The 14068-nt window shown below is 55.0% G+C and overlaps 6 protein-coding genes across 6 annotated transcripts; 2 read left to right on the top strand and 4 right to left on the bottom strand.

The window, feature by feature from the left end:
* The first annotated feature begins 52 nt into the window (after window positions 1-52).
* QBC33DRAFT_35487 (isonitrile hydratase 3) lies at window positions 53-1496 on the top strand. Its single transcript, XM_060423868.1, has 3 exons — window positions 53-539; window positions 618-1135; window positions 1224-1496. The coding sequence occupies exons 1-3, from the start codon at window positions 431-433 to the stop codon at window positions 1398-1400; spliced, it is 804 nt and encodes a 267-aa protein (XP_060289157.1). The 5' UTR covers window positions 53-430; the 3' UTR covers window positions 1401-1496.
* A 1102-nt stretch (window positions 1497-2598) lies between these two features.
* On the top strand, window positions 2599-3434 carry QBC33DRAFT_554383 (uncharacterized protein; the record flags this gene model as incomplete). The annotated part of the gene is made up of 2 exons (XM_060429507.1): window positions 2599-3040; window positions 3124-3434. 2 exons carry the CDS (start codon window positions 2599-2601, stop codon window positions 3432-3434), a joined length of 753 nt encoding a protein of 250 aa, XP_060289156.1.
* Window positions 3435-4350: 916 nt separating this feature from the next.
* On the bottom strand, window positions 4351-6509 carry QBC33DRAFT_35230 (uncharacterized protein). Its single transcript, XM_060423850.1, has 7 exons — window positions 5899-6509; window positions 5746-5823; window positions 5620-5688; window positions 5476-5565; window positions 5099-5419; window positions 4877-5047; window positions 4351-4822 (listed from the first exon to the last, which is right to left on the bottom strand). The coding sequence occupies exons 1-7, from the start codon at window positions 6011-6013 to the stop codon at window positions 4749-4751; spliced, it is 918 nt and encodes a 305-aa protein (XP_060289155.1). The 5' UTR covers window positions 6014-6509; the 3' UTR covers window positions 4351-4748.
* QBC33DRAFT_554381 (uncharacterized protein) lies at window positions 6168-6753 on the bottom strand (the record flags this gene model as incomplete). Its single annotated transcript, XM_060429506.1, has 2 exons — window positions 6168-6241; window positions 6456-6753. The coding sequence occupies 2 exons, from the start codon at window positions 6751-6753 to the stop codon at window positions 6168-6170; spliced, it is 372 nt and encodes a 123-aa protein (XP_060289154.1).
* Window positions 6754-7990: 1237 nt separating this feature from the next.
* QBC33DRAFT_510747 (uncharacterized protein) lies at window positions 7991-10473 on the bottom strand (the record flags this gene model as incomplete). Its single annotated transcript, XM_060425786.1, has 2 exons — window positions 7991-9439; window positions 9577-10473. 2 exons carry the CDS (start codon window positions 10471-10473, stop codon window positions 7991-7993), a joined length of 2346 nt encoding a protein of 781 aa, XP_060289153.1.
* A 618-nt stretch (window positions 10474-11091) lies between these two features.
* Window positions 11092-14027, bottom strand: QBC33DRAFT_522910 (mitochondrial carrier domain-containing protein). Its single transcript, XM_060426576.1, has 6 exons — window positions 13606-14027; window positions 13459-13539; window positions 13177-13384; window positions 12291-12979; window positions 12177-12223; window positions 11092-12124 (listed from the first exon to the last, which is right to left on the bottom strand). The coding sequence occupies exons 1-6, from the start codon at window positions 13766-13768 to the stop codon at window positions 11453-11455; spliced, it is 1860 nt and encodes a 619-aa protein (XP_060289152.1). The 5' UTR covers window positions 13769-14027; the 3' UTR covers window positions 11092-11452.
* Between the last annotated feature and the right edge of the window lie 41 nt (window positions 14028-14068).

Below are 14068 nucleotides of genomic sequence, written 5' to 3'. Positions count from 1 at the left end.
CGCAGTGCAGGGGGGTAAAAAACAACCCGCAGCCAACATGTACATCGTAAGCTACTTCTGTACATAACTCTTACACCAGCGCAAAAGGGCTCATACATGCTCATATCCGGGGTCTCTGAATAGGCAGTAGCTATCCACTGGATCGTTCATGGAGCCTCTCGGGCCCAGAACTCCCGAGCTCGATGTCCGGTCTAGCCCACACAGTGGATGCTGACATCCCTCCAGGAGCATCCATCACGCGGCCGCATTGTATGATGGAGACTTCCTATATAAGATCGGGGGGTTGCTGCTTGCCGTGGGCAACCAGTCTTGCCTCTCCTAGGTACTTATCCTACATATTCTGCCAATTACCTAGGTGCCTACCTACCCAAGTAGTTAGCTCCCTTCTTCTCCACCTCCTTATCCTTGTGCGTGATACCTTGCGCAAAAAATGCGAGCTTCCACCTCGCTTTCCCTTGTCGCACTGGCACTTGGTGCCTTGGCCTCCCTGGAGTCACCCGTGGCTGCCGGTGGGCGTTCTCCTATCGTGAATCGAGCATGTAGGTTGGCTTCTGATTCCGGTGCGCTGACACCTAGTCTGGCGGCAAGGTGTGCTTATGTAGAGGTAGGTGCTCCAGGCGACAACTCTGCCATACTCCGAAATTACGGTGTCGTCCTCTTCCGGGCTTTTGACCCGCAAGATGTCTTTGGGCCGCTCGAGCTTTTGCAATTGGTCTCGCACCAGCATCATATGAACCTCTATCTTCTGGCCGACACTCTCGATCCCGTCACAACCGAACCAGCGTCGGCCGCTATGAACCCCAAGAACTCCAGCTTCTCTCCCATCATCCAGCCATCGCACACCTTCGCCGACGATCCGGACCTGGACGTGCTAATCGTGCCCGGTGGACCGGGAGTCCGCTCACCCGAGTTGAACTCAACGCTCGACTACATCACCAGGACGTACCCCAAAGTCAAATATCTCATCACGATATGCACAGGATCCGGTCTCGTGGCAAAGACGGGTATTCTGAATGGCAAGAGAGCCACAACGAATAAGACGTCTTGGCCATCCATCATACCCATGGGTCCGCTTGTAAAGTGGGTTGCACCGGCTCGGTGGGTGGTGGACGGGAACATTTGGAGTTCGTCAGGGGTAAGTAAACAAACCCCCCTATCTGCACTGCTTAGCTTCTTCCTCCTTCCCTGAAGCCTCGGCTGCCCAGTCACTGAGACAGTAATAGATAACTGCTGGTATCGACTGCATCTTTGCATTTGTCAAGACCATGTATCCTGACGGACAAGCTCTTTTTGACGAGTTTGCCAAGCTCATTGAGTATCAACCGCATGAGGATCCCTGCTGGGACCCCTTTGCGGCCATGAACAACATCACCAGCCAGAACCAACCTGACTGTAAATAGTTAGCTTACATATCTTCAACCAGAAAATCATTGGCTCAATCAACAATCTAATCTAAGAGCTGTTCCTGACGTCAACGCGCTTCGCTTCCCATTGCATCGCGCACCCCAAGCAGTTATGTGGCTGTGTGGCCACCCACTCACATCCAGCCTTGCCAATGCCCACTTCACACCTCCCAATGCTCCGCTCGGGTTGGTTGGGTGTATTACGGAGGGAGGTTTCCCAGCCTTGTCGTGCCCACATTTTACTTATTAGACCTTGTGGGTTTAATTGGTTGTTGCATTTCTAAACCCAACATGATCTTCACGCGTAGGATCAGTTTCCTTGCTCCGCCCGTTTCTAACCCTATCAAGATGGTGAAACGGGCCAAAAATGTAACCAAAGGCGAAGATCTCAGGAGATCTCTACGTAGTACTCCGCGATGTGCTTTTCCGAGGCCAGCTCTACCCCAATGTAGAGTACATACTGTATATCTACCAAAACCCACCCGGTCCTGCCCCGTCTCTGAGTCGTAGTCGTGCTCTGCTCGCTCGTTTGCCCCCTCAAGCCCAAGATGGTATGTGGCCTGCCAGTTGACGCGTCTAGTGCGGAAGAAAAGACTGACGGATCTCATCAACAGAGAGATGATGAGAGATACCCAATCCCAGTCCAGTCCTATCTGGATGGGGAGATGCCTCAGGTAGCTTCAAATCCTCACCAGGAGCATTATGGGGACCCACAGGACAAGTATATTGTCCCAAATGAGGCAGGCGAAATTCAGAATGGCGGGATAAAAGTCGAAGCAGTTGCAGGAGAGGAGCCGAGACGGGCGACAATATGCGGTCTCAGAAGACGCACTTTCTGGATCGTGGCAGCCGTCGTCGTTATAGGGGCAATCGCCGCGCTGGTGGGCGGACTGGTTGGCGGACTCAAAGCGCGAGAAAGGAGCAGAGGCGGCGACTCCGATTCGAGCTCCGGCACGTCATCAACATCTCCCCCGTTTCCTTCACCTACTGGGCCACTAGATCCGGCGAAGCGGGCGATAGCTGCGGCCACTACCTCGGGGTCGAAGAAGTCAACCCTCCAGGTCTTCTACCAAGATCTCGACACCACCGATATCTTCTATCGATTGGTCTGGGAAGATAAAGCGAAGGCAGAGCACCGAGTGAGCCTCAAAATGACGCCCAACAAGGAACGCCACTTGCAGTCACAGCATCGAACATGACCGACAACCGGGGTATCGATGTTAACCTCTTCTACCTCTCTGTTCAAAACGCGACGGACCTTGTCATCGTCCAGGCCGCCCTTGAGTGCTCGCTTGGGGCAGCTACTTGTAGTACCGTCTCCAACCAAGTAATCAGCAGCTCATTCGCAAACGGGATCAGCCCAGCGTCTGGGCTGTCAGCAGTCCTTCTGAACAACGAGCCTTCTAGATTTCGAGTGTATTTCCAAGCCGCGAAGGGCCTTATTTGGACAATGGTCGGGGACGATCCGTCCGAACACGGCTGGTCGCCGCACCAGATCGCTGGTCCAGCCGCTGATGGATCCAGCATAGCCGCTTCCCTTGGAGACAAAGACGGCGCCATTATGGTGGCATTTGTCTTTAATGACAATGGGATGCTGCGAGCGGTGGAGTATACGGACTCGATCGGAGGTGGAGGCGGTGAGTGACAGAACTTCCGATGGAACCTACGAACCACACAGCCATGGTATTCTTGAAGTCTCAGAGCTGACCATTTCCAGTAGGACAGGATGTCTACGGCAGGGCGGGTTCCGGATTCGTGAAAACATCGAGGTTTGCGGCGTGTTTTGGCGCGACAACCGACACTTACCACATATACTATGTCGGACGTACGACGGGCGACATTGTCGGTTACTTTCGTACAGGAGCAAAAGCCGACTGGACACCGAATCAAGACAAGGCCTGGGGGACCGCTGATGGCGGGATAGCTTCCGTGGCATGGGATAATCAGGTGAGGATGCTGTACATGAGCGGTGGTAAACTGGCTATGAGCGCGCAGGATAATACCACCTGGTCGAAGATGGATTATCTATAAACGACGGACGATCCGATGCGAGGTCGGATGGTGTGGCGAGTGGCGACAACCACGGGATAACATGATGACTGTCAGGGACTTGACCACGGTGTCAAGGGAGTCAGACAGGAGTGTACGATAGTAAGCCCAGGCAGAGACAAGCTCATTTGGCTAGCCGTCGCTGTCACTATTGCCAAGTCGGGCTCTCTTGCTGTCGCTGTCTCTGTTGCTGTTGCCGTCGCCGTTGCCGTTGCCGTCGCTTGTTCAGTAGGTACCTAGCTGGCAGCTGGTCTTCTTCATGATCCAACTGTCCCAATAATTTTGGCAGCCCGGAACCCTTGCCCAGCATAGACCCTGCCTGAATAGCCAAATGCCCCTGGCCGCGGAGACAATCTCGGGGCAGGTGGCAAGTTGGCAACAGCTGCATCGCTGTCACTATTGCCTGTCCCGGTTCGGCGGGAAGGGAAGGCGTGGGTTGGTCTGCTCATGCTTATAACGGTCAATTTTAGCCGAGTTCCGGCTGAGCGAACGAGATTCATGATCCCCTTTTCCTCGCCCTGGCTGGTCTATTCTGTATACACAGTACTCAACAGAAAGGCCGCCGTCTCCAGCCCACAACTTTCAGGTTTCCGCACTTTGTACACGTCTTCCAAACCATGTCTTAGCCCGGCGCCGAATGCATTCTCCTCACTGTGCACCTCATGATGGCCTGGCACTTACAAAATTAACACAATATACCTGACGGACAGATCCTACCAGTGCTCCTCGAACCCGCGAGCGCGCAAGACGCGCATCAACAATCAGGATGGGTACAGTCCCCGCTCCTCAAATTCCATGAGAGGATGAGTGCTCGGCGGCGTTGCCTCGGGGAACACCGCTTTCAGGCCTTCAGGAGCTTCGCCCGGCCCCTGAATCATGGCAGTAGCCTCGGTCTCGTGCTCATATGGCATCTCGACTCCGCCGTTGATAAAAAAGGTCCGTCTTCTATCGTCTGAGCAGGCATGGCTCGCCTCCTAGGGGGCCATCTCTTCAGGCTCAGCATAGTACCGTCTCGTTGTCCCTTCCGAGCCGGCTTGGGACGCAGATCTGGTGCGATCAATAGCTATCCCGTGACGGAAATTGCCCTGCATGTCTAGGTTTTCTTCTTCTTCGCAGCCACTTGTTCCTGCAAACTGGACACCCGGCCGCTTACCCTCTGGTGGCTCCCCTCCCATATGTGCCGGCGTTTCGTGATGCGGTTGATCTCCCAGCTCGAAGCATCCCGGGTCAGGGTGCATTGTATCGTTCTGGCTGGTGTATGGAGCGGTAATTCCTGTATTCCATTTAACTGCTGGCCTAATAAACCAAGGGCCTCTTCTCCCGTGCCTCATATGGGATCAGACTATTACCAGATGGAGGGGGAAAGCTGTCTTGATATTCCGTTAACTTGCCGTACAGAACCAAGAATGGGTTTCTAGGCTTACTCGGAGTCTGATGAGCAGGACTAAGTCTTGGCGAGGATGCTGTCATCTGATGGTGACCATGGCGCAGGCTCTCATGAGTCTCTCGTGAATATTTGGCATGGGGGGTCGTAGTGGCGCGGCCAGAGAGGTCGGGGCCGTTTCGCCGCTGTTTTGGAAGCACCATTCCGTAACCTGTTGTTCATCAGCTTTGCCGTCCGGCTTCTCGCTTGCTCCGTGGCTTACCAGGTTGGCGCCCATGAGCACCAGTGCCCATGGATGGGCGCATGGATGGACCCTCGTCTTGCGGAAACCTATCGCCCCAATGCGCGGGGCGGCGAGGAACTCGAGTTCCGTATAGGGTATTATATCCGTAAGAGCGGTCAAACCCATAAGGGACATCAGCACCAGACGAGGCCGCAGACGAGGCAACAGACCCATGTGAAGAGTCGGAACTCCTCGGCCTCCATGCGGTGTTTCCTGGAGCCGGACCAAATTCGACGTCAGGGGTCAAAGCAGCGCCAATTTCCTCCTCGTATTGCTGTGGGAACCGGTTCATGTGGGTTTCTCCATTTGTTAGCAAGTCACATCCCCTAGGCTTGGTCATATCCTTTCTATCTTACCAGAAGAAGGCTCATTGGGATAGCCAGACGGATCACCATGTTGTTGTTCTCGGACCCACGAACCTACATATGGGTTTCGGCGACGCATTCCTCGATCTTCTCGTTAGTTCGGTTGCCGTCTCCGGCCTATATCGCTACACTCACTTGGCGGTACTCTATATTCAGAGTTGGGCGGCTCGTTCCTGGATAGCTCGAGGGAACCTCTCCGTATGTCTGTCTTAGGTAAGTCACATTGCCTGACTGTTTGGCTCAACACCCGACTCGACTTACCCTGCTGACTCGGAAAGTCTCTCGACGCAGCTTGACCAACACTCTGAGGTGGTGGCATGTAATAACCCTGGTCTCGGTCTGTTTCGTGTCAGTCCTGTGGTCCTCAACGAGCGAGGCAATGGCCACGTCCAAGGAAGCAGTCTGGGGGCATACGATTGGCTTGGACATGAGCTGAGCGGGAACCGCCCGAGGCGACCCGCTCCACAGGGCTGTAAGCAGACGGCATACTGCCATACGACTGAACACGGTCAGATGGCACGCTCTGCATGGATTGGGCTCGACCCGCATCGGAACCAATTCTTGCTCTTCCAGGGATATTCACGGCTCGAGTGGTATTTTCGGCTCTAGAAGGGTGTGGGAAATCGCTGCCTCCTATCCCCCACGTCAGCTTCGAGCTACTATTGTCAGACTCGGAAAGATAACTAACTGGATAGATCGCCTAAATCTGACTCGATTTGGCGGATCATCTCGCCCGGGGTCTGAGCCATCTCGTACCCTGGCACGGCGTCGTCAGTATTCTGTCACGCAACGGGTATCTGGGCGGCCACTCACTGGAATACGACATTGTCAAAGTTGTATCGTCAGCATGGAGCGAAGGACGAGATTCTATGTTTGCATCCTCAGTTTCTCCAGTGTTGTGCAGTTCGCTCTCACATCGGCGTCAGGGTTAAGGAGGCGGGATCGAGGGGGGTGCAAGAAGCTATACTCACCCTCGTCGCTTGTGACGGCCTGATCGCCTTTCCCGGACGCGGTCTTCTTAGTATTGGACCTCTTGCAGGTGTTGCAATAGCCGTTGACGGTTCGTACGGGATATCTCTTCTGGCAAGGTCCCTTGCTGTCTCCGGATAGCGGGTGTGGTGGCGGGTTTGCCGTGTCTGGCAGAAATACCGTCTTCTCCAAGGTGCAGTCCAGATGAGATTCGATGCCGCGAGCAATGCTACATGCAAATGTGTTCTGGTACTGCTTGTGTCTGCATGCCACATGCGACGTGGAAAAGATGTAGCACATGGTCAGCCAACAGCAACAAAAACACGCGGTGGTTTGTGTGTGTGGGTGGTCTAGGAGTGTGGGTTTGTTTACCGTCTGGTTGATATTGGTGAAGCAGTCGGATATGAGACTGACGGACTTTCTTCGTGGCTCTTTCTCTCTCGGCCCTCAATATCGTATTCTGCTGGGAGTTGCTTCTATTCGGAACTCCGAGTCCATACTCGAAGCCATACTCTGCTTTGTTTGCCTCGAAGTACGGGGCCCAGAGATTTTATATTTTATGCTGTGCCCGATCGCACTGGTCCTCGACAGGAGAGACAGGAGAGTCCGGACCTCGACCCGAATAACCCCGAGGATGGCCAGCAAGCTGGTCGGTTTTTTGTGTCTTTCTTTGGGTCACAGCCAGGGCTACATCACTGATAGAATGAATCCTTCTTTGCCTCGTGTCCTTGCATCCCAAAGCATAGCTCTGTTCATGACTGCCAATTTGCCATTCCTCATTTCACTACTGGACAAGTCAAAGCAATCCTTCAGGGCCACACCTAGATTCTCGAGGCCACTTCAGTATTACTCTGAATACCGAGCATTGGGACCGTTTCTGGCGTCTCTTTGACCTAGGTGCCTTGCCTACTACATGTACGGAAATACATTGACGGCACTAGATCCTTGAATCTCCTCTCCCAGGCCAAGGCCATTGCCGAAGAGAACGTTGGGCATGTAGCGTATTAAAATAATCTTCCTACGGAATATTCTGGTTTGCAGGCCGGTCAGTAGGACTGCGTTCCCCACGCAGCGGTGCATCTACCTGGTCTCCATGGTTCTTTGAAGGGGGGAGTCACCTGAGTAAGTTGCAGGGAAAGCACTCGGCAACAACTCACACCAGGTCTCCCTTAATATTTTCAGAATACCACATGCTTATCAGACTAAATTGTTGCCCAGTAGCTTAGTGAATGAGTGCGTAGACGGTACTTCCCGTAGATATCAGTCAACCATTGCGGCCACTGGCCGTTCTTTGCCTCGCCATCTCGTGAACACGTTCCAGTTGCCAATTCCATTGATCCAACACCCAAAACGCCGTCAAGAAGCCCTTCACGAAGGCAGGGAGACAACAGCTCCGCCCTAGACCACCAACCACATTAAAGATGGGGAAATCCCACCTCGACCCCCTAGAGCCAGTCCCCATAACCAGAGAACCCCCCCCCAACCACGCCTCACCCTCCATCCCTCCATGCCCCCTTTTCCAAGCTCCCCAAACAAATCAATACACGGCCGCATCAATATTGCCCGACGTAGTCTTCAGCGTGACAGACCCAGCGCCCTCGGCGCCCTTCCTCGCCAAGAGGTGCTTGTTCACGCCCGGCCACTCGCTCCCCTCCTTGATCTTCCTGACGTCCTTGCCCGACACCCTCAGGCGCCCCGAGATGGTGCTCAGGTCGAGGTCGCCCTCCCACAACGGCGGGTAGCGCACCTTGATGTTCGCCGACGTGGTGCTGTGCCTGCTCCGCAGGGAGCGGAAGGCCGGAGCCTCCGCTGCTGCTGCTGCGGCGGCGGCGGCAGCTTGCTGCTGTTGGGCCTGGACTTCGGCTGCGGACGAGGCGCGAACGCTGATGCCATCGAACCACAGCGGGTCGCGGACGCGGACCGTGGTCGTGCCGCTGGTGCTCGCCGTCTCGAGCCAGGCGTACTTCCTGGCCTCGATGGCCAGGTCCGTATCCAGCACCGGCAGGAGGTCCACGTCCAAGTCGCCGCTCGTGGAGTGGAATCGGCAGGTCGAGCTGAACGCCAGGCCGCCCTTGATGTCGCCGCTCGTCGTCTCGATGTTGACTCGGTAGTCTCGCGGCGGGACGTACTTTCCGGCCTTGGCTCTCTGGATGGGCTCCTGGAACTCGACGTCGCCGGAGAGCGACTTGATGTACAGGTTCGCGGGTTTGGCCGCTTCTTCGCTCACTTCTCTGGGCTCGATGCCGACGCGGATGTTGCCGGAAGTGCTGTGCAACCCCAGGTAATCATACAGGGGCCAATGCCCCTTGATGTCAGCTGATGTCGATTTGACCTCGATCCACCGACTCTCGAGGTTGAAGGAACTGGGGGCGCCGTCATCGAGCGGGTCTGTCCCGTCAGCTGCTACGACGGGGCCAACGACGGTGGTGAGGCGCGTTGTCTGGCCGACTTGCAACGACAGGTCGTCCACCAACTGGATGCCTAGGTGGACGGTTTCAACGTCAAGGGCGTAGAGGGCGGCATCCGCCGGGACCCAAACGGTAACTTGGACTCTCATACAGGGCCATGTACTGCTTTCGCCCCAGGGGAGGCTGCGAGGTACTGTAACAAGCAGGGCTTGGGGATCCGAGAGGAACTGGATTTCAGGGGTGATGTTCTCGTCATTGGTGATGACGCTGACCACGGCCGAAGGACCCGGGTCCCCTCCACGAGATCGACGGAAGATGACGTCTCCGGAGACTTTGACGTCCCGGCCCCTGATGGGGTCATCCTTTTTAACATCCTGCACGATCGAGAGTTCCTTTCCTGACCCAAAGGATAGATCGAACGAAAATGAGGGTTGTCTGAATGCAAGATCCTTGCAAAAGCGGTCGGGATTCCAGGGGTGGTCGCCGTCAAAGGCAGGGTCGTCCATATGAGGAGGGTTAGTTATTGGTTGCGGATCTTTTTGGGCTGGCGGGTCCTCAGGAGAAGGGTGACTTTCTTTCTGTCGGTCTCGTTAGCCGTGAACGAAAATGAGGTGCGAGTCAACTTGAGAGATGATGAGTTTGTATGTACATATATGTACATTGCCAATCTCAAAATTACGCAGGCTGTATACGCAAGCAGAGCAAGACTTCTTACCTCATTATGGACCGATGTGACAGCGCTGATGAGAAAGCCAAGGGTGATTGCCAGCAAGACCAAGCCAAGCAGTATCACCCTGCAGTTCCTCCCGTTGAGGTAAGGGACACGGCGTTTGACTCGTTCCCTCCATGCCGGCGTGACGCCTGCGAACTCGTCATCTGGGCCTCCCATACTCTGGGGGTTATCGGCCAGCAGGCCCTGAGTCTCCTCTCGCCCCATGTCGGATCGCAAGAAGGTACTGTAATTCCGGGACAAGTCAGTTCGAGCCTGGGATGTGGTCGGCGACGTTGACGAAGCAGTGGCGGATGGAGTGTAAGCAGGTGGTGCGTCCTGGGAGAAGAAGGGCGAGCGCTGGTCAGAGGGCTCAGAGGGCCGCTGCCGAGGGGCATACGACGTATAAGATGCTGTCGTCGAAGGCGTGTACGCGGCCGATGACGGCTGGTACTGCGCGGCCCTGCTGGAGGTGGAGCCGGAGCTTCGATGGGATGGTTGGTAGGCGTACGCAGAAGAGGCGTGTTCACGTCCAGCTGGGGCCAATTCACCATCGTGTGGGAAATTAAAGGCAGCGTTGTTTGCCAACGTTTCCTGGCGTGCCTCTCGAGCCTTGCTCTCAGCAGTAGTCCCTTGTTCAAGAGACGGGTCACGGACCCAGACATTAGGTACATGGGGAACATTGGATGATGCTGCTACTGCAGGAGTACCATATGGCCCGGGCGGCGAGGCTGCGTGGAAGTAGCCATCAGCCGGAGCGAACACCTCGTCGTCGGCTTCGTTCCCGCTTCTTAGATGATCCCGGTGTCCATCATTCACGGGCTGAAGATGGTGGTCAGCCCGGCCAATTGGCTCGGTGTCTGAGTCGTCGTCGATGGAGTAGAGGTTGTCGGAGAACGGCATGGTTACGAGACGGCTTGGCGGGGTTGTGAAACTATCGCCGCCGAATTGGCGATTGGCGATTGTCGATTGTCGAGCACGGGCAATGGATCCTATCCTACCGCTCTACAACAAGCAATTACTCGGCAGAGACCGTAATCGTGGGTTAACTGATTCAACGAGGAGAGTCGTCTGTGTTCTACGGAGAAAGCTACGACACGAGCGACGCCGTTCATCCAGGAGCAAGGTTACGAGTGAGTCAGTGGGGGATTCGGGGATGATGAAGCCCTCACACCATGCCACTTTCCCATGCAGGATAAGCGGCTGAGGCTTCGTCAGCAGTGAAATAATAGCGTGCAAACTTCTGCTGCAGTCGATTTATATCCCGGGGTCGGCGTGGAGAGATGGCACTTGTCCCTAACTGATTGCCAGACTTGGAAGAATTAGGAAGGTGTGAACCGCCAGCCAGATTGGTGGTCGTGCCTCGCAGGGCTGGGAACGGGCTTGATTGGCCACAGATCTGCACTGAGATCTCCCGTCTTACGAATGGGCTCACGACGACATGCAGCACGACGTGCTGGGTGACGACATTCAGCCCGGGGCCGGAATCGTCAATCGAAAACTAGGGAACTCTTGCTAGGACGGAGTATCAAGACCATTACTTTTATTCTTTTATAGCTACATCGCTTCCACCTAGCCATCCCTCCCACCGTTTACGTTCCCATTTAATCCCAGAGAAGTGAGCCTGGTTTATATGCTCTTCTATGTGAACATGTTGGGTGGTATCTTCGCAAAGTTGGTATCCTTTTAGTTCAAACGCCGCCAGCTATGTGAGCCCGACCAAATCAAGGGGGCTAATCGTCGCCTATCCGCATCAACGCCCGTTGGTGATGTGGATGATTATGGAACCCCTATTTCCTCTTCCTCCCGCCACTTTCGGTTCCCGATAAATATCACCGGCCAAGCCTAGGGCTGGCGATCCGCGATGCTCCTCCCATCTTCTTTAACTAAGGTCAAGCAGTTTCTTGCAGTTCTCGTAGCATACCCATGTGATGCTGAGCGCAGGGGCAACTTTCAGGAGGTTCGGTGTCAGACCCTTGTATAGGCCTCGGAACCCTTCATTGCGGACGGTTCGCTGGGCAACGTCCCAGATGCCCGTGTACGTCGGAGGATGCATCGCCGTGCCTTGGGTCTGCAGGCGCGTCCGCAGGACGTTGAGCGGGTACACAATCGTGGCGCCGAAGGCTCCCGACGATGCGCCAATGGCCGCTGTGGCCAAGCTTCCGGGGCCGGCGTCCTCTTCATGGATGCCATAGTACCTCGCCTTGTGTTTCGTAAACGTATTCTTGAGCAGCTCGAATGTCCCAATGTCAATGGCACTGTAGGGGAACATGCCGACGAGCCCCATGGTCAGGCCACGGTAGGCCGCGCGCATTCCTCCATCCATCCACATCGTCTTCGCGGTTCGAATTAGGAGGGGATTTCCTTTCAACCCACCCTCAACGGTCTCGCATTGAAGACGGAACTTGAGTGTGTCAATCGGATACACGCAGAATTGAGCCGTGATGCCGCCGATGCCGCCAGCAACAAACTTGGACCAGGTATTGATCTTCTGAGGGTCGCCATGACCTTCCCATGTCGAAAGGGCTCTCTTGGCAGCTTCGTAGGATCCAAACTACCACCGAATATTAGCTGGCAGCAATCACGAAGATTGTTTATCGACTCACCCGGATTGCAGTCTCAGGCATGATCTTGACGACGTTGAGACCATTTCCTGTCGTTTATGTCAGCGCCCACTACTGGGAGAGGTGAGACAAAGGTCGGGACACCGGCTGCCTTACCTGCAAAAAAGGTCCGGAAGCCACCAGCCCTCCATAAGGTCACGATTGCATCGCGGATTGGCTTCCCGGCACCTTCGACTGCTTTGAGCGGTTGACCCTTCTTGGCGGCATCAAGGGCTGGGGTGGCGCTGGACTGGGTATTGACAAGCAGAAAGACCTTCAGTCGATCGAGCGGGGCGGTAGCAGTACGAGAGACACCACCAGAAATGGCTCCGGCGAGGAAGTAACCTGGTTCGGGTAGGAACTCAGTCAGTCTAGATCTCGCAGACGCGATAGCCGACCGGGGTTCCGGGTGGGTGTTAAGAGCATCCTCTTCCTCCATCTGTGCCATGAGATTTTTGATCGCGTTGTCAGTCGCCCGTACCGCCGCCGCCATGTCCGTCCGTGCCAACCAGTCGTCGTCTTCTGCTATTGCCGATCGCGCGGCCTCAGAAGAGAAGCGCTCTATCGATGATGTTGATGTAGCCGTAGACGGCTGAGGGTGGTACAATTGGTCGGGATCGGCGAGCTTCAAAAGGGAACCAAAGAGAGCTTGGAATAGGAAGCCAGTCGTACCTAGTCCCTCTAGTGTGTCATCACTGACCATAGAATCTCCCTCGGAGTTAATTGTGACGATGGTGGAATAAAAAGATAATACAGCTTCCAGGGGTGACTCTGCCTCGCTGGTGGGCATGAATAAGAGGAAGTCACTTTGAAGGCCACAGCTTGTCAGCATTCATTCCTCAAGCAACATTTCATTCGTATACCACCTAGCAGCCATGACACCAGATCCGACTCAGGGAGGTCAGGGGGAGAAAAAAGAATATCTTCAGCTTCCACCGACCGCACAATCCCGCAATGCATGAAGAAGAGGTGTCGCGATAACTGAGGTAACGGGCAAACTCACCGCCATTCATCGAAGCTTATGAAGCCGTCGCGGTTCATATCGATCTCGTCGAAGAAGCCCGTCAATCTCCTCATGGGCACTGCCAGGCCTGCCTTTTGGAATGCTGCCCGAAGGTCATCCTTATCCAGGTGGCCGTCTTGGTCTTTGTCAATGGAGCGGAATAATAAGAGAAGCTGCCGCTCCGCAGCCTCCACGAAGACTCGGAACTCTAGGGAAATCGTCAGAAGATTAGCCCCATGGATCACGGTTTAGGCCGCTCCTGCTGTTGGAACCAAGACATACCTTCATATTGGATCTTGCCGTCCCCGTTTGTATCAACAGTCTGCACTATGGCTTTGAGCAGATTGTCGGCATTCTTCATCGCTAAAGCCCGCAGGGTCAGCAGAGGTCCGGCAATGTAGATGGCGAGGCCAGTAGGGGGGCTCTAACGGTGGTCAATCTTCCTCAACCCCCTTTGAAGGCCCTTGAAGTCCAACTCCCCACGCCCCTGGGGATCTAGCTTCCGCCATAAATCTTCGACCCTCTTGTCCCTCTGGTTCTGCGATTCCTGCATCTCCATTTCCACCGTTGAGACCACATCGGTGATCTTCATCGCCAAGCTATCATCGCAGAGAAGGGGCGGTTATGACGTATGCGGCAATAACTCGAGTCGGCTCGGGTAAGTTTGGAAGCCGCTTTGCTATGACAGAGGCATCGTACAGAAGAGTCGGAAGAGCCCAATTGGGGGCGCGCCGTGTCCAGATGCGATGGGAAACAGCGCTGAGGAGAGTCGGGGCTCGTCATTCAGGAACTTGGTTGACACGAAAAGCCTGGAACAAGGATGTTCAAAGTTGCTCCAATCGACCACCCAGTAATATTGCCGCGATTTTCTGAGTCCCTCGGCCCGGATGTT

The sequence above is a fragment of the Phialemonium atrogriseum genome (assembly GCF_030411735.1).
Source record: "Phialemonium atrogriseum strain 8032-3 unplaced genomic scaffold QBC33scaffold_1, whole genome shotgun sequence".
NCBI classification, from domain to species: Eukaryota; Fungi; Ascomycota; class Sordariomycetes; order Cephalothecales; family Cephalothecaceae; genus Phialemonium; species Phialemonium atrogriseum.
The sequence above is the reverse complement of the archived record's forward strand: the minus strand, read 5'-3'. Positions and strand labels throughout refer to the sequence as shown.

What these genes read in the sequence shown, in the direction of transcription:
- QBC33DRAFT_35487 (XM_060423868.1), top strand. Translation starts at nt 431, where the DNA reads ATGCGAGCTTCCACCTCGCTTTCCCTTGTCGCACTGGCACTTGGTGCC. An exon ending in TCCTATCGTGAATCGAGCAT is followed by an intron (nt 540 to 617) that starts GTAGGTTGGCTT and finishes TAGGTGCTCCAG; the next exon opens with GCGACAACTCTGCCATACTC. An exon ending in ACATTTGGAGTTCGTCAGGG is followed by an intron (nt 1,136 to 1,223) that starts GTAAGTAAACAA and finishes AGACAGTAATAG; the next exon opens with ATAACTGCTGGTATCGACTG.
- QBC33DRAFT_35230 (XM_060423850.1), bottom strand. Translation starts at nt 6,013, where the DNA reads ATGCAGAGCGTGCCATCTGACCGTGTTCAGTCGTATGGCAGTATGCCG. An exon ending in TCCCAATGAGCCTTCTTCTG is followed by an intron (nt 5,420 to 5,475) that starts GTAAGATAGAAA and finishes TAACAAATGGAG; the next exon opens with AAACCCACATGAACCGGTTC. An exon ending in TCCTGCTCATCAGACTCCGA is followed by an intron (nt 4,823 to 4,876) that starts GTAAGCCTAGAA and finishes CGGAATATCAAG; the next exon opens with ACAGCTTTCCCCCTCCATCT.
- QBC33DRAFT_522910 (XM_060426576.1), bottom strand. Translation starts at nt 13,768, where the DNA reads ATGAAGATCACCGATGTGGTCTCAACGGTGGAAATGGAGATGCAGGAA. An exon ending in CTTCCGGACCTTTTTTGCAG is followed by an intron (nt 12,224 to 12,290) that starts GTAAGGCAGCCG and finishes CATAAACGACAG; the next exon opens with GAAATGGTCTCAACGTCGTC. An exon ending in TGCCTGAGACTGCAATCCGG is followed by an intron (nt 12,125 to 12,176) that starts GTGAGTCGATAA and finishes ATTCGGTGGTAG; the next exon opens with TTTGGATCCTACGAAGCTGC.